This window comes from Gobio gobio (assembly GCF_949357685.1).
Source record: "Gobio gobio genome assembly, chromosome: 17".
Classification (NCBI taxonomy): domain Eukaryota; kingdom Metazoa; phylum Chordata; class Actinopteri; order Cypriniformes; family Gobionidae; genus Gobio; species Gobio gobio.
Genome location: NC_137110.1, coordinates 50525177 through 50548062, shown reverse-complemented (window position 1 = coordinate 50548062; position 22886 = coordinate 50525177). Strand labels below are relative to the sequence as shown.

At 37.4% G+C, this 22886-nt stretch overlaps 1 protein-coding gene across 6 annotated transcripts in view; it reads right to left on the bottom strand.

The window, feature by feature from the left end:
• The window catches only part of kcnq2b (potassium voltage-gated channel, KQT-like subfamily, member 2b), a gene marked incomplete at both ends in the record, with an annotated part of 81670 nt that overhangs the window by 39659 nt on the left and 19125 nt on the right, over window positions 1–22886 (bottom strand). For all 6 annotated transcript variants that reach the window (XM_079840327.1, XM_079840328.1, XM_079840331.1 and 3 more), the window contains 4 exons: window positions 1759–1884; window positions 17285–17460; window positions 19575–19701; window positions 19820–19910. In XM_079840327.1, coding sequence (XP_079696453.1) covers window positions 1759–1884; window positions 17285–17460; window positions 19575–19701; window positions 19820–19910 — 520 coding nt within the window. The remainder of the gene's footprint in view (window positions 1–1758; window positions 1885–17284; window positions 17461–19574; window positions 19702–19819; window positions 19911–22886) is intronic.

Below are 22886 nucleotides of genomic sequence, written 5' to 3'. Positions count from 1 at the left end.
AACAGTATTCCATGTTAAAAGAGAGACAAGGGATTCAAAATCAATTTTTTTGAAGGTAGATTAGGGCCATGTGGTCGGAGTAAAAAAAGAAAAACGGATGTAATTCCCTGTTTTGACCACTAGATTCCTATAGACCTCTATATAAAGTAAATTCTCTAGTGTTTTTAGACATAAATACTTATTTTTATTAAGTTGTGGATTTGGATTTATTCTTAGATATTCTCAAAGACTACTTTTTGTCAAGGTTTAGATTTTTTTTTTATGTTGATTTGAAGTGTCAGTTTTTGCATTAATTTTATTACATTCAAACCTGAGCAGAGAGAACATTTTGAACATATAACATCAAAATTCAATAAAAATGTAACATAAATTAACAGGTATGTTTTATCACAGCATAATAGATCTTATTTTAAGCTCTTATTTGAGAATTTTGGTTCAATTTTACCACATTGATACAGCCACACCAGTTCATTTGTATGGGTATTATATTGTGGTTTGTGTGTTTACATGAGTGTGTGTTTGAGTGTGTGTGTCTGTTTTGAACTCTCGATGTTTTAGAGTGTAACCTTTTCCTTGCTGTTTTTTTTTTTTACTGCATTGTGGCTGAATTGTTGATTTTGTTTCACACATTTGCAAACATGTCATAGTCTCTGTGTTATAGTCGCACTAGTTCATATATATATATATGTGTGGGGGGAGTTGGTTGTGTCTATTTTGCACTCTTGATATTTTAGAGAGTCACCCCTACATCGCTGTGCACTTTTTTTCTGAATCATGGCTGATTTGTGGTTTATATCACCAAAAGATTCCCTGAGTTTTTGTATTATTGAAGATTTCCCATTCATTTCCTATGTCGGTAATTTTTGACCGCAAAGGAGACAAGTGTGACAATTTTTTTTCCGACCCTTTAACATAACCGAATCATCTCCATGAATTGTTTGCGTGTTCACATAGCTAATGCGACAAAAGTCACCAAGCGTCATCCCATTACAATGAAGCAAAAAAAATTATAATTTCAAAACGTAAAATGTTTTGGTCATTTTTGACTGAAGAGAACCAGAGGGTTAAATACATGATCCGACATGAAGGCCAGTCAAAGTAAAGCAGCAAAAATACATGTATGCATGGTTACAGACATAATCTCTGGTCCTTCTGGTCTCATGATTTATACAGATGGCTCACACAAGAAGCAAATCAGAAAGAAAAAAAAGAGAAAAAACTAATTAAATTATGCAAGTCCACGAACTCCATCCACACAAAATTCCTCTGTGATCTTTCTGAAATATCATCTCATCAAACTCAACGAGCGATAAACATCCCTGCATAATTAATAATCCTCACAGACTCGCTCGTCTTCTAGTCCTGTGTGTCGGCTTCAGCTGTTAGTCTATCTGATGTCCTTGAGTTTATGTCCAGAGGAATCACGCCAGCAATTTCCTGGCACAGTCCCGAGAGAAACTGCTGCCTTTGATAGAGAAACTACCCTGAGTGTTGATTAACCATATAATAAAGCTGAAAATATGAAATACAGCAATGCATGAGTGCTTATGCACCACTTACAGAACATTGAGTGCAAGAAAACAAATAGTGTTTATCAGTCCATAAATGGAAGTAGCGCAGTTGTGAGTTATCCAGGGAATTAAACAGATCAATGCAATCTGGAATAATATCAATCTCAGACCACATTATGAGAGATCTGTGGACATGGAACATGTACTGGTTACACTGGTTAATGGCAAGGGAGTTTGAAGTGCTTACCAGACCCCACCAGAGCGCATCGGCGTAGGTTTCAAACATCTCATTATCCTCCTTCTCAGCGAGGTACACCAGGAACGAGGCCAGGATCAGGCACAGGAAGCCAATGTACCAGGCTGTGATCAGTTCCTGTTGAGGGAGCATGCAAGCACAGGATCAGTAAACATCAAAATCAAGTGCATTGAAGTGGCATCCATAATATTAATTATGCATAAAGTGCCCTATTATGCTATTTTAAAGGTTCGTAATTGTGTTTCGGAGTCTCCTAGAATAGTTTGACATGCACTTCTCATAATACACATTGCTCTTTTCTCACAGTGTCTGAAACGATTAATTAGAAGATTCAGCCTCTCTAAGCCCCTCCTTTCAGAGAGCCTGCTCTGCTCTGATTGGTCAGACGGCTCAGTCTGTTGCGATTGGTCGACATGAACAACACAAATAAAACTCTTCCAGTCTCAGCCATAGATTTACATAATAAAGGCTAGATGTCTTACGGCGGGGTCTCTAACGTCATCACCGGCGGCCATCTTGTCACAGGCAAACTGTCTGGCGGTCATCTTGTCACAGGCAAGCTGATGTAAGGTGAGTGATCTGAACACAAATACTCTCATCTCGCTGAAATCTTGACGGATTTACAAATGGTTTGGTTTCTTACAAACGTTATTAACGTGGCTGTAATTCTGGATGCTTGAACAAATTATGAATAATTATTCATAAGTATGCAGTGTCATAACTACATCTCTGGGGTTTTTAACAAACCAAACAGTTAGAAAATTGGTAGAAAATTGAGCAAGTTATGTTTTTTTTAAAAAGCACATGCTCCATTAAATCACAATGTTACGAGTGAGCAAGCTGACTGTGACAAGATGGCCGCCAGGTGCGGACTTCGACCTCCATTGGCCAGCAGTGCGGATGAGACATCTAGCCTTTATTATGTATATCAATTGTCTCAGCTACAACTACAGTGTTTGGGGGTGGGGAAAAGTAGACGCTGTTCAGCCAATCATGACCAGCATTATGCAAAGTTGTTACAAACCTACGCAGTTTCAGGCGGTTCAAAATCGCTTCTTTCTTTTAAGAGACGATATCTCCTTTTATCTTTGATCTTTGTAACTTTGCAGATCTTTTACATTCACAAAGAGCTGTATAACACACTACATGAAAGACAACTAGATAAACAAACTTTGGAGTTGGCTTGAAAAAGCCTTGTTTGAAACATTGACAAGTTAAAGTTTGAATTAAATTGTTAAAAATTGAAGTTTGTGACAGCGAGGGGACACACGTTTCTAGCATGATTTACCACATTGCTAGCATGATTTAGCAGTAATTAACAGGATACTAGCATGTTTTAGCATGTTAACATAAATTAGCATTTTGCTAACATGTTTTAGCATGTTGTTAGTGTGAATTAGCACAATGCTAACATGTTTTAACACATTACTAGAATGAATTTACATTTTGCTAGCATGATTTAGCATGTTTTGCTATCATGAATTAGCATTCTGGTAACATGATTAACATGTTGATACCATATTTTAAAACGCTGTCAACATGAATTAGCATGTTTGTTAACATATTTTAACACATTGCTAACAAGGTTTAACATTTTGATAACATGTTTTAACATGAATTACCATGTTGGTAACATATTTTAACACACTGCTAACATGTTTTAGCATTTTGTTATCATGATTTAACATGAATCACCATGTTGCTAACATATTTTAACACATTGCTAACATGGTTTAGCATTTTTGTTAACACGATTTAACATGAATTACCATGTTACTAGCATGATTCAGCATGTTTTGCTAGCTCGTTTTATCACGTTGATAACATGATTTAACATTTTGTTAGCATGTTTTAACATGAATTAACATGCTGCTAGCATTAACTATCATGTCGCTATATGTTTTAAAACATTGTTTGCATTATTTAACAAATTGTTAACATGTTTTAACATGTTGTTATCATTAATTAGCATTTGTCAAAATGTTTACTATGTTTCTAACATGTTTTAACATGATTTAACATTTTGCTAACATGTTTTAACATATTGTTCACATGAATTAACATGTAGCTAACTTGGTGTAGCATTTTGTTAGAATAAACTAGCATTTTGCTAACATGTTTTAGCCCATTGTTGACATGATTTAACCCATTGCTTACATGTTAACATTAATGAATTCAATTCAATTCAATTCAATTCAAATGCATTTGTATAGCGCTTTTCACAATACACACTGTTTCAAAGCAGCTTTACAGAAAGTGCAATTTATCATAACATAACATAATTAACATGACTTGGCATGTTTGCTAACATGGTATAGAATGCTGCTAGCATGTTTTAACAAGTTAACATGAATTAGCATGTTGGTAACATTTATCATTCTGCTTGTATGTTTTAACACATTGTTAATATTACTTAGCATGTTGCTAACATATTGTTAACATGTTGCTAGCATGATTTAGCATGCTACAAGCATATTTTAATATATTGTTAACACGAATTAGCATGTTGCTAGCATTAAGCACTTTAACAGTAATATTTGTGATGAAGACGTCGGCTGCCATAATCAAAATCACTGCACCGTCGCAACACAAGCAAACTCCTGAAACAAGCCAAAGAAAAACAAGTTGAGCGTTTTTGCTGTGTCAGCATGTGCGTCTCTTCACTCCTTCCTGTGGATGCTAAGAAATGGGACACCGCTTGAATACACAGGCTGCAACGTTACGCCACTGCGACTCATTTTAGACTGAAAAATGCACCGCAAGCGCATTCGCCCACTTTCTTGCCCTTGAGAGAGAGACGCCGCCTGAGGCTGAACAGCACATGAATGAGTGACAAGACGCCTTAATCAGACTGATCCACTGCTACATCGGGGCCGCGACTGACTGTCCGGAGAGAAACCAGTGAAGTTCACTTTGTTAGCTGATGCCACAATAACAAAACAACTCATTTCAATAATGAACACATCAATAAAATGATCAAACATGCATGCTAGACTGTAGACCACAGGGGTCGTCTCTTCTGCTCAGCAAGTCTGCATTTATTAAATCATAACTCCAGTAAAACAGTGAAATATTCCTCCAGTGTAGATCATCTGTTCTCTATGTGAATATATAGTAAAGTGACATTTATTCCTGCGATCAAAGCTGAATTTATTCAAGAAACATGTATGATTATTATCAGTGTAGGAAATTGTGAAAAATGGCGACACATTGCTAACATGATTTAACATTTTGTTAACATGTTTTAACATGTAATTATCATTAATTAGTATGTTGTTAGCATGAATTAGTATGTTGCTAACATGTTTTAATATGTTATTATCATTAATTAGTATGTTGTTAGCGTGCATTAGTATGTTTGCTAACATGTTTTAACATGTTATTATCATTCATTAGTATGTTGTTAGAATTAATTAGCATTTTGCTAACATGTTTACAATGTTTCTAACATGTTTTAACACATTTCTTTCATGATTTACTCACTAACATGAATTACTATGTTACTAGCATGATTTAGTATGTTGCTAGCATGTTTTATCACTTTGCTAACATGATTTAACATTTTGTCAGCATGTTTTAACATGAATTACCATGTTACTAGCATGATTTAGTATGTTGCTAGCATTTTTTATCACGTTGCTAACATGATTTAACATTTTGTTAACATGTCTTAACGTGAATTACCATGTTAGTAACATGATTTAGCATGTTGCTAGCATGTTTTATTACGTTGATAACATGATTTAACATTTTATTAACATGTTTTAACATTAGTTTACATGCTGCTAGCTATCATGTTAACTATCATGTCGCTACGTTTTAACACATTGTTTGCATGATTTAGCAAACTGCTAACTTGTTTTAACATGTTGTAATCATTAATTAATATGTTGTTAACATGAATTAGCATTTTGATAACATGTTTACAATGTTTCTAACATGTTTTAACACATTTCTTTCATGATTTAACATTTTGCTAACATGTTTTAACATGAATTAACATGTTACTAGCATGATTTAGTATGTTGCTAGCATGTTATATCACGTTGATAACATGATTTAACATTTTGTTAACATGTTTTAACATTATTATCATTAATTAGTATGTTGTTAAAACTAATTAGCATTTGATAACATGTTTACAATGTTTCTAACATGTTTTAACATTTCTTTCATGATTTAACATTTTGTTAACATGTTTTAACATGAATTACCATGTTACTAACATGATTTAGTATGTTGCTAGCATTTTTTATTGCATTGATAACATGATTTAACATTTTGATATCATTTTTAACATTAATTTACATGCTGCTAGCATTAACTATCATGTCGCTACGTTTTAACACATTGTTTGCATGATTCAGCAAATTGCTAACGTTGTAATCATTAATTAGTATGTTGATAACGTGAATTAGCATTTTGCTAACATGTTTACAATGTTTCTAACATGTTTTAACACATTTCTTTCATGATTTAACATTTTGCTAACATGTTTTAACATGAATTACCATGTTACTAACATGATTTAGTACGTTGCTAGCATGTTTTATCACATTGATAACATGATTTAACATTTTGTTAACATGTTTTAACATGAATTACCATGTTACTAGCATGATTTAGTATGTTGCTAGCATGTTATATCACGTTGATAACATGATTTAACATTTTGTTAACATGTTTTAACATTATTATCATTAATTAGTATGTTGTTAAAACTAATTAGCATTTGATAACATGTTTACAATGTTTCTAACATGTTTTAACACATTTCTTTCATGATTTAACATTTTGCTAACACGTTTTAACATGAATTACGATGTTACTAGCATGATTTAGTATGTTGCTAGCATGTTTTATCACTTTACTAACATGGTTTAACATTTTGCTAACATGTTTTAACATTAATTAATGTTTGTTAGCATTATTTAACGTTAGCGTGATACATTTTATTTTTAAGGATTCTTTGATGAGTTAGAAATTTCAAAAGAACAGCATTTATTTGAAATAGAATCTTTCGTAACATTATAAATGTCACTTTTGATCAATTTAATGCATCCCTGCTGAATAAAAGTAATGGTATGAAAGAATTTCGTGTCATCAAGTCTTCATTTTCCTCACAACGCTACATAAATAAGCTATTTTCCTCTTTTGTTTAATATCCCCGCCATGAATTATTGATCAAACTAACAATTTCACAGACGGCTATCCTTTCCTCACGTCATCCTGCTAGCACAACTCCTTTAAAACTCATTTATATTTCAACATGTTTACAGTCAATTTGAAATATATATAATGAGTCAGTTTGTTTGTTTGAGAAAAAGTGTTTTCATCACGAAGACAACAACCGATGTTTCCCTGTGTGTTTTCACGGATCCTAATAAGACTGAGTGGCACCACAAATTATTCTCTCTGCAACGTCCACTGAGGAACATCAGCCCACGGGATACAAGCAAACTATCTCTAGAAATGTTTATCTGAAGTCCATTAAGTGTGGTTTGAGTTGCATTAACATTCCCAAATGCATTGAGCTCTATGAAGTCAAGCATCACACTCATCATTGAAGGTCTAACGCTCTCAGAACGTTCTGGCAAGGTTCTCTCAACGTTGTGAACAAGCAACATTAATAGATTGTCGTTCAAAGTTATTTGGTCCCTAAAAGCATTCTCAAAAAGTTAATTTTAGTTGATAAAACATTTTAGTTGCATTGTTTTAAAGGGGTCATGAACTGAGAAATTTCCCTTAGCTTTTGACATATAGTTCATCATATTATAAGAATATCCTGTGTTTCAGAACTGAAAACTTCCTTGTTAGTCCAAAAACAGCTTTTATTGTAACCGAGCCCGTTGTGTAATGTGATCTCTGAAAGACCGCCTCTGCAGAAGAAGATCAACGCTTACATCATCATCACAACTTTGGCTCCGCCCACTGGAGTGTTAGTGAGATGACGAGGAGAGACGAGCGACTACAAATAACATCACCTTCCACAGGATCCTAATGCTAGGAATGAGCTTATTTATTTTCTCAGTCCAGCATTATTTATTTGTTCGCTACATTTCACTGTGGATTCTCTGGTAAATCACTCACAATTCGCAAACAGACTTTTACGATATGGACTCGACAGTAACGCCACAACATGTGAGTAACCGTGTTCATTCTGATGCCTGATCTGAGACCAGTGATTTCTGATATGTAATGATTCATGTACAGTCAGATGCTCTTTGTCAACATCAAATCAGTGACTAAACGCTCAACTTCACATTGTTTTCTCTAAGTAGATGAAAATAATCTGTAATTTAAATTGTGATTAAATTTTACATAGAAAGTGATCAAAGAACGCTCCCTAAATATAATGCTATAGATCTAAATATAAATCAACACTTTTCACGATTAGTAAACCTTGAGAGCTGTAATTGTAAAAACATGCTCAACGTTTTCGAGAGAGTTAATACTAGCTTTTTCATATACAAAGATGTCAGCCAATCACAGCAGTGGGCGTTTACACTGGTCTCAGAGCAGCCAATCACAGCAGTGGGCGTTTACACTGGTCTCATAGTAGGGTTGGCTCAATACCACAATTTTGGCTTCGGTACGGTACCACAATCTAATACTGAAGTAACGATATTAAATCGATACCATACAGGGTCTGAATTTTGGTAATAATTTTACTCACTCTCACAAGTTTTGGGTTTATGAACGGGGAAATTACCGCAAATGTTTATTATTAAATTAATCAACAAAGATTATCACATCAAATCAGTCATTTGGAAACTTTCTTGTAAGAAGTAATTTCAGCATTACTGCGCGTCTCCATTCTCTCAAAATCAGCAAATTGCTTCTGGCATCGCACCTGCACTATAAAAGCATCTGCGCGCTCAGATTCAACACTTTCGCTTCCGTTGCGGGACAGATGACGGAAAACACTGCCCACGTCTTCTTAAACCTCGCCAATTTAAACATGCAAGCGGTTTTATAGCATTTCGTAATACATGTGGGATGGGAGCTCTTTGAGAGAGTTTTCTTTGCGCTCATGCCAACAACGAACACACAAGCCTAAAGAGCTCGCGCATTCCAAATAAAGTTGTTTTTCCTCAGTCAAATACACACAAAATGATCTGAATCTTTAGTGAGCAGTTACATAAACACAGTTGGTTATGTCTTTCGCGGATGTAAATAGTGCAATAGTGTGCGTGCAAATATTATGAGGTCTAAACGTCACTGGTTGAAACGAACGCTGGAGATTTCTTTATATTTAAACGATACGATCTTATGTATGTGCGCTGATCGTCGTTAAAAGAAAATAATTGTCTAAATTAGATCGTTTCAATGATGCACTGACCTGTCGATCTCTTAATGTTTTGTACAAGTAAGGAATGAAGTGAGCAATGCTTGGCAAGGTTTGATGGTTCTTCAGCAGTTTTATAAGCAAAGTAATTCCAAATTTCACGTCTACTCCTGTCTTTATTAATGAGTTTTGTGCGTGTTGAGTGAGATTCAACTGCTGTATTCATTTTGTTCTGTCGCCACATTTGCCGGTTTCACGTCATTTTGGGTAGCGCTGCCACCTAGCGGTGAACTTCAGAACAGCAGCATATACCGAAAAGAGCAAAATCATGATATCGTACCGTTTGAAATAAAATATATACCGGTATTTTCCCAGTACGGTATACCGCGCATCCCTATCTCAGAGCAGCCAATCACAGCAGTGGGCGTTTACACTGAAGTCTCACAGCAGCCAATCACAGCAGCCAATCACAGCAGTGGGCGTTTTAACACTGAAGTCTCACAGCAGCCAATCACAGCAGCCAATCACAGCAGTGGGCGTTTACACTGAAGTCTCACAGCAGCCAATCACAGCAGCCAATCACAGCAGTGGGCGTTTACACTGAAGCAGGGGCGTCGCACCCGTGGGGGATGTGGGTGTTTTAACACCACACTTTTCCCGGTGAGAGGGTTCAACACCCACACTTTTTCTGCAGTTTTGCACAAACGCTTTAGGGATGCCACAATTCTCATTATAATATTAAACCATTTGGTACGGCATTCACGGTTCAATACGCGCTTGTGAATTGCATTGTTTTTATTATTATTATTTTTTTTGCAGTGTGCCTGTGAGTCTATGCGCTGATATGATCAAATATCAAATCACTATACACAGTGCTAGACACGCTTGCAATGCTGGTGTCAGAGAGTTATACTCACAGAACACTATAGTTATTCACAATCACGAAAGTTCATTATTTGCATGCGTTTTAAAGCCTTGCCGGTTATTCGCGTGCTAATGCACCGTTTTAACGCGCAGAGTGCGCGCACTAAAAGCCTGTCAAACACGTGATTACTGGACTAAGTTTTCGTCTTACTGCGCTAATACTGTCAAATACACACAAGGTTAACATAAACACAGTCGGTTATGTCTAAAGTGAAAGTAAAATCGGTGTGTCTGTATATGAGATGCACGTCTTAAATTGACAGCAGCGCAGCCTATAGTGAACACGCTGTCCTTAAAGGGACAGTTCACCTCTAAAATAATGTCATTATTTACTCACTCTAATATTGTTCCAAACCTGTATTCATTTCTTCTGTTGAACACAGACAGTTGATGGTAGCCATTGACTTCCATATTATTTCCTACTATGGGGACTTTAATGTTATTAAAACTACAAAAGACATAGAAAAGCACTCTCTGTTCTTGACTGAAAAACATTAATACAGTAGCTTTAATAAGAATCAATTTATTTTATAGTGAAGTCTATGTAGTGTTTTATTTTTACATATATTCATTAAATTTCATACTTAAATGCTGCTGTACAGCTCTGAGCTGCCAGTGTAAATCTTTATATATATTTATTATATATTATATTCACTAGGAATGTGTACAAGGTTTTTTTTAAGTAAAGTTTTAAGTTTAAGTATAAGGTTTTTCAAGTCTTTTAAGTAAAATAAAAAAAAATGTCCTCCTTAACCTCTTTCTGTCCCCGTCGCCTAAGAATAGAATAGCAAAAAACTGATGTGACTAGCCATCAGAACCCAACCAAACACCGTGGTTAAAACCCTGAGGTATGTATAATATATATATATTATATATCTTGTATGTTATACCTTTTGTACCCTTCTGTCATTGTATTCATCGTTTTTATTGTTAACAAACAAACCACATCCATCCCCCACACTTTTGAAAAGCTTGCTACGCCTCTGCACTGAAGTCTCACAGCAGCCAATCACAGCAGTGGGTGTTTACACTGAAGTCTCACAGCAGCCAATCACAGCAGTGGGCGTTTACACTGAAGTCTCACAGCAGCCAATCACAGCAGTGGGCGTTTACACTGAAGTCTCACAGCAGCCAATCACAGCAGTGGGCGTTTACACTGAAGTCTCACAGCAGACACGCCCTTTCAAACAGAGCGTTCAAATCAGAGACTAAAATCAGGATAGGAATGCCTTTTTTGATGTAAAAATCATACTAACATTATAAAAGCATCGCAAGGAACATAAAACAAAACAATGCAGTTCATGACCCGCACGTTATTACTTTCTACCTGTAAAACTGGACATGCTAAACATTTAGAGAACATTCAGAAATAATGTTTGCATTACTAAACGGGAACATTAGTGAAACATACATTATTGCACAGGTCATGTGTTCGCTCAAAGACTAAAGTTCAAACACTTTCAACTCTGACTTTTCAGAGACACATTGCTTGAAATTCAGAACTCTGCACATCTTGTTCCTGTCAGTTGTCGGTCTGCGGCCATGAACCCTGCATTTACAGTACTAGTTTATGTCTTGCCAAGTCTCATCGATCGCAAACCTCCAGCTGACACTCCATCAGGACGTCCCATTAAGCATCGGCCTCGCTTTTCCCTCCTCTCCTCAAAACAGAGCCAAAAGACGGGTCTGACCTCTCAAATCCACTTTAACAATGAGCTGGACAAATGACACATGACAGAAAGACTGCTGTGGTTTCAATCTCAGCAAAAAGCGTCGTGGAGGAGGCGCAGCCAGAAAACCTCTTAAAATCATATCTGGTCTATTTGCCGTGTTCCTCGAGGGCAGAGGAAATAGGATTGAAAAATGTGCGATTACTTTGCAGTTTGGAAATTGGGGTTTGAACAATGTTGATTCATGCTTCGGCTGCATTGTTCGAGGGCATCAAGACCTCAAAATATCTGCTTGAAAGTCAACTAAAAATGCTTTTCCATAATGTGACTTTTTTTTGCACATGAAGCTTAAAGCAAAAGAAAGTGATACATTGCAACATTTTGAATTTAGATGACAGATTACATGATTAAACACACTGATGAATCTATGACAGGAACATGATTTAAGCAAGTTAACAGAGTCAAGGTTGATTTCATGGATATTCTGAGAAACTGTAAATCTAAGATATTTACTGCCATACAGTTTATCTCTTCTGAAAGCACTATAAGACCAGATGCATGAATTAAAGGGGTCATGAACTGTCTTTTTTTATTTGTTTATACTGTTGTCTGAGGTCAACTTATGACGTTTGCGTGGTTTTTACATTCAGAAACATCATAATGAATCAGTAATAGGCTATTTTCTGCCCTGGTTTTGAGGCTCTCTGAAAAATGCTCTGTTTTTATGGGCGTGTCGCACTGAAGACTTGGAAGTAAACGCCCACGGCTAGGATTGGATAAGATTTGCATATTTAATGAGCTTCAGCTCCCCTGTCAGTAGCTATGTTTTCATCCAAAGTTGCGAATGTGATTTATGCGCTAAAATGCAATATCGCATAAAACATTTGCAAATAAAGCACTGTTTCCATCCAGTGAGTCGAAGAGAACATAATCACCACTTCCTGATAAACTACCGCTAAAAAAATCACTAAGAAACATAGGAAAAGCCACCATATAATAATTTTCGTATATAATAAATTATATGCGTCTCAGAGAAACTCGTGCGTCTCAATAAACGTGTTGTCATGCTGTTTAATTTTTTAACACAAATGCTGGGTTCAGTCTGTTGGGTCATTTTATTGGGTTATTTTTAGGGCTGTCAAAAGATTAATTGCGGTTAATCGCATCCAAAATAAAAGTTTGTGTTTACCAGTGTTGGGGTAATGCATTACAAGTAACTTGAGTTACGTAATAATATTACTTTTTCCAAGTAACTAGTAAAGTAACGCATTACTTTTCAAATTTATTATAATATTCCTTAAATATATACATGAATGTGTGTGTATTTATATATAAATAATAATTAACAGAGTACACACACATATATTATGTAAACACAAACTTTTATTTTGGATGCGATTAATCGTGATTCATCTTTTGACAGCCCTAGTTATTTTTTATATTTTTTACCCAGTGCTGGGTAGTTTTTCTGGGTATCACATACCTACCCAGTGCTGGGTCAATGTAACCCAATGTTGGGTAGTCTGTGCCAAACTGGTTAAAACTGGATACATTTGCCAATGGTCATTTTGTGTTCTGTTCTGAGAGAAAACTTCCAGAGGGGAAATTCCTGAATGAAATTAAGGTTTGTATTATATCGTATTCCAATCAAATTATTGCTGTAGAAAGAGGAAAATATCTGTATTCTCACATTTGACCTTTTTTGTTTACATGTAAGTCACAGCTAACGTCTGCTGGGAACGCTAGCTTTGGGTGCTCGAGCCCCTGCCCTTTTTCAAAATGAATCAAAAGTGCCCTTCTCAGACAAATATCAATGATAATATCGTGGTCAATAAATCTAAATAAATGTGATTATTATAACATGACAATGTATACAATAGTAACGAACGGCTCAAAAGTCGGACAATTTCTGTTGAGGCGTTGCTATGGGTTGCGTGCGTTTTGATTGACAGCTGATTTTCCACAGTTCGGAAACGGCTCTCGAGCCAAATATGGTCCTTTCAGAGAGTGTGTGGCCTTACGGGAAAAAATAAACCAATATTTTTTTTTTCATCCATAATCAGAGCTAATGTGTTGATTTAATTACACATCTATATATTATATATTTTAAAGTATTACACAATTCACCAATGCCCGTTTGTCATGTATATACACCAACCAATCATGATCTGGCAAAGCAAGTTCAAATTCCATTGGGCGATGTGGAGCGGTAATTTTCTGTTCTTATTCATAAATCGGTTGAAAAGGACATGAACAGACGAACTAACGTTTGTGGAACGATTTCCTGCGGTTTGTTATCACTGACAAAATGGATTTTAACTGACAACAAACAAATCTGCAAAAAACCACAGCAGCAGTAAAAGTCGCATTAATGGTAAGTAGTGTTAAATTCACTTGTGTTTATGTATATTGATACACCGTTTACTATTTCATGAAACTATCAAAGTTAACAAAACCCAAGTGCCACCGGCACCTACAGGCCTATTATGTGAAGTGTAGGCTGGCGAAATGGTTACGTGAAAGGACTTTATTATATTAACGTTAACATTTTTGAATATTCTGCAGCATTATGAAAGAAGTCTCTTATGTTCATCAAGCCTGCATTTATTTGATAAAAAACAGCAATATTGTGAAATATATTAAAATAATGGTTTTCTATTTTAAAATAATTTTAAATATAATTTATTCCTGTGATCACAGCTGTATTTTCAGCATAGTGTCACATGATCATTCAGAAATCATTCTAATATGAGGATTTAATGTCAATGATGGAAACTGTGATACTCTTTTCAAGATTGTTGGATTAATAAAAAGTTAAAAAGAACATAATGTAATAATATTTCACAATATTAGGCTACTGTTTTATCTGTATTTTTGATTAAATAATGCAGGCTTGATGAGCATAAGGATATATATATTGCCCCTTTTTTACATTTGAGCCCCTGAAGAACTCTCTGCACGGCCCTGCCTCACTCCTCTGATCTCAAGAGATGCTCTAGTGACTGACGCTAGTGGTTGCATCCTTTAGCCTCCTTGTTAAAGCGTGTGACTCTCATGCCGGCGGACCCGGGTTCGAGTCCTGCTTGGAGCGGGCGGTTACACCAGCATCACCAGTAGGGTTGGGTACCGAAACCCGGTGCCATACTTATATAACCGGTATGTACCGGACCGAATCAGAACGCAGATTTCGGTTCCTCATTTCGGTGCCAAAATTCAAACGTGCTTTCGCGCTTTGGCTGAGCCAGAGACAGACGCTCAGTGCTGGTCACATCACAACTCATGACAACTATTCAGTGTTTTAAACCACATCTCATGACAACTATTCAGTGTTTTCAACCACATCTCATGACATCTATTCAGTGTTTTCAACCACATCTCATGACATCTATTCAGTGTTTTCAACCACATCTCATGACATCCATTCAGTGTTTTCAACCACATCTCATGACAACTATTCAGTGTTTTCAACCACATCTCATGACAACTATTCAGTGTTTTCAACCACATCATGTTTATTTCAGGTTTCAGACATTTAAATGCTCATAAGTAGGCTACTAGCAAAAAACACACTGATTTCTATGAAAGCGGCAATGACAATCCTTTCAGACGGTTATAATTTGACTTACGTTACGTGTTTTATTCACATCAGATACATGCACATTATACAATAAATATATAGTTTACTCTATTCTTCTTCCAGTTCACTGGTCACTTACTTTCATGTATTTCGTGAGACGAGAATGAACTCAAGTGTTGTAAATCCGACAGATCCGATTCTGAGGCGCAAACTAACATGGCGCCGCCCATTGCGCTTTATAGATCAACTAACACACATTCACTCACACATTTAAACATCAGATAGTTCGTCACACAGTTAAGAAGTTTGTGAATATTTTGAATAAAAAGAAAAAGCGAAATAAACCCGATGAGACTGAGCTGTCAGCGCTATTGCGGCTGCTGCGTGTCACGTGAGAAACATGACGCGTCGCCATGGAAACATTAAGGCAATGCGTTCTAAAATATTTAGCCAGAGAATATGATCATATTTCAAAATAAAGCTGAAGCTCGAAGCTGGTTTGTAGCAGAGCAAGAATACAGACGACTGCTGTTATTACTGTAACTGTTATTTAGAGTTATATTAGGCCTGTTGTAGTTGGGTTAGGTGGCTTAGGTTTTACTGTGAATTTGTAAATAAGTCAATAATAATTTGTAAATAAGTAAATTGTGTTTTGTATTTATGTATATTCATACATTTAAGTATACATTAAACTTTTAATAAATGGTCCAATTTAAATAAAAAATAATTAAAAAGCCATTTAATGTCATCCACCTTGTTTTGTGTTCTTTTTTTTTTTTTAAGTATCGGTTCAGGCCGTTTTAGGCACCGGAACCATTTTAAAAGTATCGGTTTGGCACCGGAATCGAAAAAAACCCAAACGATACCCAACCCTAGTCACCAGGAAGTTTCACCTCCCGCCAAATGAATGCGCAACATCACTGTCCTTCCGCCGCGTGCTCCACTGACTATAATAGGAGCGCTGTTGATCTAGTGCACTAGCGCTGCGTTTGAATGAGTTGAAACTTAAACACCTGACAGAAGAATCTGTGTATTATAAGTCATGTAGGGCCTACATGTCAATTTAGCACACAGTTATAGGCATCTAACCATCTAAACTATGTGCATTCATGTTTTCACCATGAAGTAATCTGAGAAATTTAGATATTTAATGTGAATTTTACCAAAAAAATTGCTATTTTAAATATACCTGTATATAAATATCATTACTAATTTCGGCAAATACATTTTAAAAATGCCCTATATCCCCTTAAAACTGCACAGCTGTAGAGTAAAAACATTAGGCTTTTAAAAAAGTATGTGTTTATAAAAAACTGACATGATTTTTTTTATAAAATCACACAGAGTACCCAGAACAGTTGCTTGCACTGCAAAAAATGCTTTTCTTACTTAGTATGTTTGTCTTGTTTTCAGTCTAAATATCAAAAAAATCTTACATTAAGAAGCATTTACTAGACAAGCAAAAGTTTTTGTCTTGTTTTGGGGAAAAATAACTCAAAATGAAGGGAGTTTTTGCTTAAAATAAGCAAAATAATCTTAATTCAAACAGAAAATATTTGGACTGAAAACAAGACAAACATACTAAGTAAGAAAAGCATTTTTTGCAGTGTAAAGTTTAAGGTAAAAATAAGCATTTGCCTATTCCTATTGCCTGTTGCACTAGCGCTGCGTTTGATGGGTTTACACTTAAACACCTGACAGAAGAGATGGCACATGGTGTTTTTTATGTAACTTTTCAAAAATGAATATATAAGATTGTCATTTAATGAACTGGACCAGCCCTCAGTTTTCTCTCCACAGATTCCCATTGGCTGCTGTTGCTGATCCTGTCACATTTACTAAACGTTTTTGAGTATTTTATGACTGTAAAAGACTGACTTGCAATTTTTAAAAAAATTGTCCTGTCCTCTCCTGTATATATAAGAGTGTAATTTTATTATTTAAAATGGAAAACCTTCAATATCAAATTGACTGACCCAGCACTTTAAAAAACACCCCTCCGCCATCATGTGTCTGGTTACTGAACGCTTTCAGACGTGTTTTCCCGTGTTTATGTACCTTGCTGTGAGCGTAGACGACAGATCCCAAGAGTTTCCAGGTTCCTCCGCGGCGATCCATGCGGATCATCCGGAGAATCTGGAGGAATCGGAGACTCCTGATGGCGGAGGTGGCGAACACATTCCCCTGCGTTCCAGCGGCCAGAACCGAGATGGAGGCGATCAGCACCATGATGTCTGAGGAACACAACATCTGATGAGGGATCAGGCTAAATATACCAATACAACAATGACTATGCATTCGGCAAGGCCACACATTTGATCGCTTTATACCATGGTGTGTCAGAATACTCGCTTCTGATTGGCTGGAAGGTGTGCAATAAAACCGTTTCATGCACAGGTAGTTCCAGGTCAGTTTAATCTACGATTAATGAGCTGTTTTCAGTGAAGCGCACACACACACACACACACACACACACACACACACACACACACACACACACACACACACACACACACACACACGCCACTCTCACACACACTCACACATATACCCCACTCACACAACACACAAACACACACACACACACCACTCACTCACACACACACACACACACACACATATGCCACTCACACACACATACACCACTCACACACACACATGCACCACTCGCGCACACACACACACATATGCCACTCACACTCACACACACACACACGCCACTCACACATACATACACACACATACATACACACACACACACACACTTATGCCATCCAAACACACACACACACACACTTATGCCATCCAAACACACTCAGACACATATGCCACTCACACACACACATACGCCACTCACACACACACACACACACGCACGTGCCACACACACACTCACACACACACAAAGGCCACTCACACACACACACACACACACACACACACACACACACACACACACAGGCCACTCTCACACACTCATGCACACACATATGCCACTCACACACACACATACACACACACACACACAGGCCACTCTCACACACACACACACGCCACTCTCACACACACTCACACATATACCCCACTCACACAACACACACACACACACATACACCACTCACTCACACACACACACACATGCACCACTCGCGTGCACACACACGCCACTCACACACACACACACACACACACACACACACATATGCCACTCACACACACATACACCACTCACACACACACATACATACACACACACACACTTATGCCATCCAAACACACACACACACTTATGCCATCCAAACACACTCACACACATATGCCACTCACACACACTCATGCACACACATATGCCACTCACACACACACATGCCACTCACACACACACATACGCCACTTTCACACACTCATGCACACACACGCCATTCACACACACACACACACACACACACACACACACACACACACACACACACACACAGGCCACTCTCACACACTCATGCACACACATATGCCACTCACACACACACATGCCACTCACACACACACATACGCCACTTTCACACACTCATGCACACACACACACAGGCCACTCAAACACACTCACACGCCACTCACACACACACACACGCCACTTTCACACACTCATGCACACACACGCCATTCACACTCACACACACACACACACACACACACACACACACACACACACACACACACACACACACACACACACACACACAGGCCACTCAAACACACTCACACGCCACTCACACACACACACGCCACTTTCACAAACTCATGCACACACACACGCCACCCACACACGCGCACACACACACATACAATAATAACCTTCCAGTCAAAAACTGCACTGCAAACAACAATAACAGCTTTAAGTTGTCATTGCTGGCAATGATCATGGTATAAGCGAGATAATCCACGGCTAGTTCAACGATTTTAATGCACTCCGCTCAAGTCAAGCGGTTCTTTGCCTCGACATCGTGCATTAATATAGTTTAATGCACAGCTGGCCATGGGTTATTATCACATACTGTATACAGTTCAAAAGTTCAGGGTCTGTAAGATCTTCTAATGTTTTTGAAATCTTCTGCTCACTGCTGGATTTATGTGATCAATTTTGATTTATATCAGCTGTTCTCTATGTGAATATATAGTAAAGTGTCATTTATTCCTGTGATCAAAGCTGAATTTATCATCATTACTCCAGTCTTCAGTCTCACATGATCCTTCACTAATCATGAATAATATGAGGATTTGCTAGTCAAGACACATTTATGATTATTATCAGTTTTGAAAACAGTTGTGTTGCTTCATATATTATTCTCACCGATAACGCAAAAAGGTTTCCGTGCAAATTTGAGTCTTCCCCTCCATCCTCTGTACCGACAACAACATCCTGCAGACCAGATCCTTACGATATATTCCACTCCGAAAACCACGATGGTCACAATCTCCTACAAACACACACACACACACACACATAGACAGAAATCAGGTTAGCATGACCGTAAGCCGCTGTGATCAATGTACATGTGTTGAATCAATATCAGCGGCCTCTGAGATATTATATACCAGGATGTAGAGGGCGTCTTCAGAGCTCTTCTCATATTCTCTGATGGTGGAGAACACAGACAAAACCAGACAGGAGAAAACCAGCAGAAACCTGAAATGACAAGAGGAAAACCAGTTCAGCTGATGTGCATTCTTTGTGCAAAATCAGACCAGATGCATGAATAAACTGATTTGATGAGCATGATGAATGTCTTTGAGTGTACGTGTGTGTAATCTGTCCTTCAAACGCCACATTAAAGTGTGTGATTGCATTGCTGACACGGTTTTTCCCACATCTCTCTGTCAGCGTGAGCTCTGCTGCGGTTCCTCCACAAACTCAACAGAATCCTGCAGGAAGTGCTGAGCTGGACGCTAACAGCGCTAAAGCCACAGACATCTGAGCGGGACATCAGACCTGAGCTAACACATGTGACGCTACACATTACAGACACTATTCATTAGTGTTGTAGTACTCCAGACCGGTCTTAAATGGTTAGCTCACTTTTAAATAAACTTTTGCTAATTTGCTCACCCCCATGTCATCCAAGATGTCCATGTCTTTCTTTCTGCAGTCGAAAAGAAATTAAGATTTAGATGAAAACATTCCAGGTTTTTTCTCCACATAAAGGACTTCAATGGGCTCCAAACGGTTCAAGGTCCAAATGACAGTTTCAGTGCAGCTTCAAACGAAACCAGACGATGAATAAGGGTCTTATCTAGCGAAACGAGCAGTATTTATGCTATTATTTTACCTCTTATCAGACGAACGTGATCATCTCTGAGCTCCGCCATAACTTCCGCTAAGTGAGGTCAAAATACGAGCGTGGTCATAGATGTATACATAGATGCCTCATTAGCACCTGCGCGGATCAGTAGAATGAGGCATCTACTATCGATATATCTATGACCACGCTCGTATTTTGACCTCACTTAGCGGAAGTTATGGCTGAGCTCAGAGATGATCACGTTCGTCTGATAAGAGGTAAAATAATAGCATAAATACTGCTCGTTTCGCTAGATAAGACCCTTATTCATCGTCTGGTATCGTCTGAAGCTGCACTGAAAGTCTATTATTTGGAGAAAAATCCTGGAATGTTTTCATCAAAAATCTTAATTTCGTTTTGACTGCATAAAGAAAGACATGGAGGCGAGTAAATTATCAGCAAAAGTTTATTTAAAAGTGAACTAATCCTTTAAGACCATTTTTTGAAGGTCTTGTCTTGGTCTCGGACTTAGAGGACTCGGGATTTTATCTCAAAACCACAAACTGCGAGGATATCACTAAATCACCGGTGCTTTGTCTGATTTGCCAACATTAATGTGATTTGACGTAAAACTTACAGCTTAAAATGCAATCAATAAGTTCTTTGTAATGTGGTTATATTTGTTACTGTGCTGCCGGGTTCAGAATCAATGCAGCATTATCTCAAAAATAATAGAAATGCCCACAAAATTCTGAGATTTCGTTTTTTTATATAACATAGAATATAATTAACACGAGAACTGTTTTCAAGAATATAAGCATGATTGCAAATTATATTGATTTATACAAACAATAATTTAATATTAAATTACATTTTAAACTGTGTCTTTGCTCATACGGCAGCGTTTTGTTATTACATGAATCGGCTGCTGTGAACAAATCGGTTGAATAAAGGATTCCTTGACTGTTCAATAATGTTAATGTTTTAATGTTAAATTCATCTGAACATTATTTATTAGAGGTCGACCGATTCATTGGTTTTGTCGATTCATCGGGACTGATAGCGGATTGGTGGAACAATCAGTTATCGGCAAAAATCCGGCACACCGATAGTCTTTCCGAGTTGCGTCCGTTGCTGGAGCGGCTGAGACGGATGCGCTGTTATTACACAGTACAAGAGCGTTGAGAAGGGTCTGCTGGCATTATATAGCACAAGAGCGACCTCTAGAGGCCAAATAACAACTATCACTGACACCTCGCGTTGTTTACAGTCACACGTGAGGCTGCACGGAGAGCGCTGGCACATCAGATGCGTGTTTAAAACACGACAGCGAAACGGTATGAATACAGAACACTAGTACTTGTTGCCAAATCATTATAAAGTAATTCATATGTTGACTAGATGCTGCATTAACAGGTAAAGAACAGCAGTGTGTGTGTTTGTCAACGAGACTGAAAGCTAAGTCCGACCCAGATGTTGCATATATAAAATTAGTGATGTGAGAAAGCAAACTGTATCGTCACGCTGCCGACAGAAACAGAAACAAAGCAGAAACGCATTCGTTTTTTATTAGATAATCGCCAAAAAGCAGACTGTTTGATTTCATATGAAATGGTCACACTTTACAATTATATTCCATTTGTAACAGTAACTAAGGTTAATAAATGCTGTGGAAGTATTTGTCATTGTTAGTACGTTCATTTCAACATTAAATTGTTTTAATTTTTATCTGTTAATCTTGGTTAATGCACTATGAACTAACATGAATGATCAAGGTACAGTATTGCTGGTCGTATAATTAGAATATCATCAAAAAGTTGATTTATTTCACTAATTCCATTCAAAAAGTGAAACTTGTATATTATATTCATTCATTACACACAGACTGAATATTTCAAATGTTGATTTCTTTTAATTTTGATGATTATAACTGACAACTAAGGAAAATCCCAAATTCAGTATCTCAGAAAGTTAGAATATTGTGAAAAGGTCCAATATTGAAGACACCTGGTGCCTCACTCTAATCAGCTGATGAACTCAAAACACCTGCAAAGGCCTTTAAATGGTCTCTCAGTCTAGTTCTGTAGGCGACTCAATCATGGGGAAGACTGATGACCTGACAGCTGTCCAAAAGACGACCTTTGACACCTTGCACAAGACACAAAAGGTCATTGCAAAAGAGGCTGGCTGTTCACAGAGCTCTGTGTCCAAGCACATTAATAGAGAGGCGAAGGAAAATATGTGGTAGAAAAAAGTGTACAAGCAATAGGGATAACCGCACCCTGGAGAGGATTGTGAAACAAAACCCATTAAAAAATGTAGAGGAGATTCACAAAGAGTGGACTGGAGCTGGAGTCAGTGCTTCAAGAACATGAACAGACGTA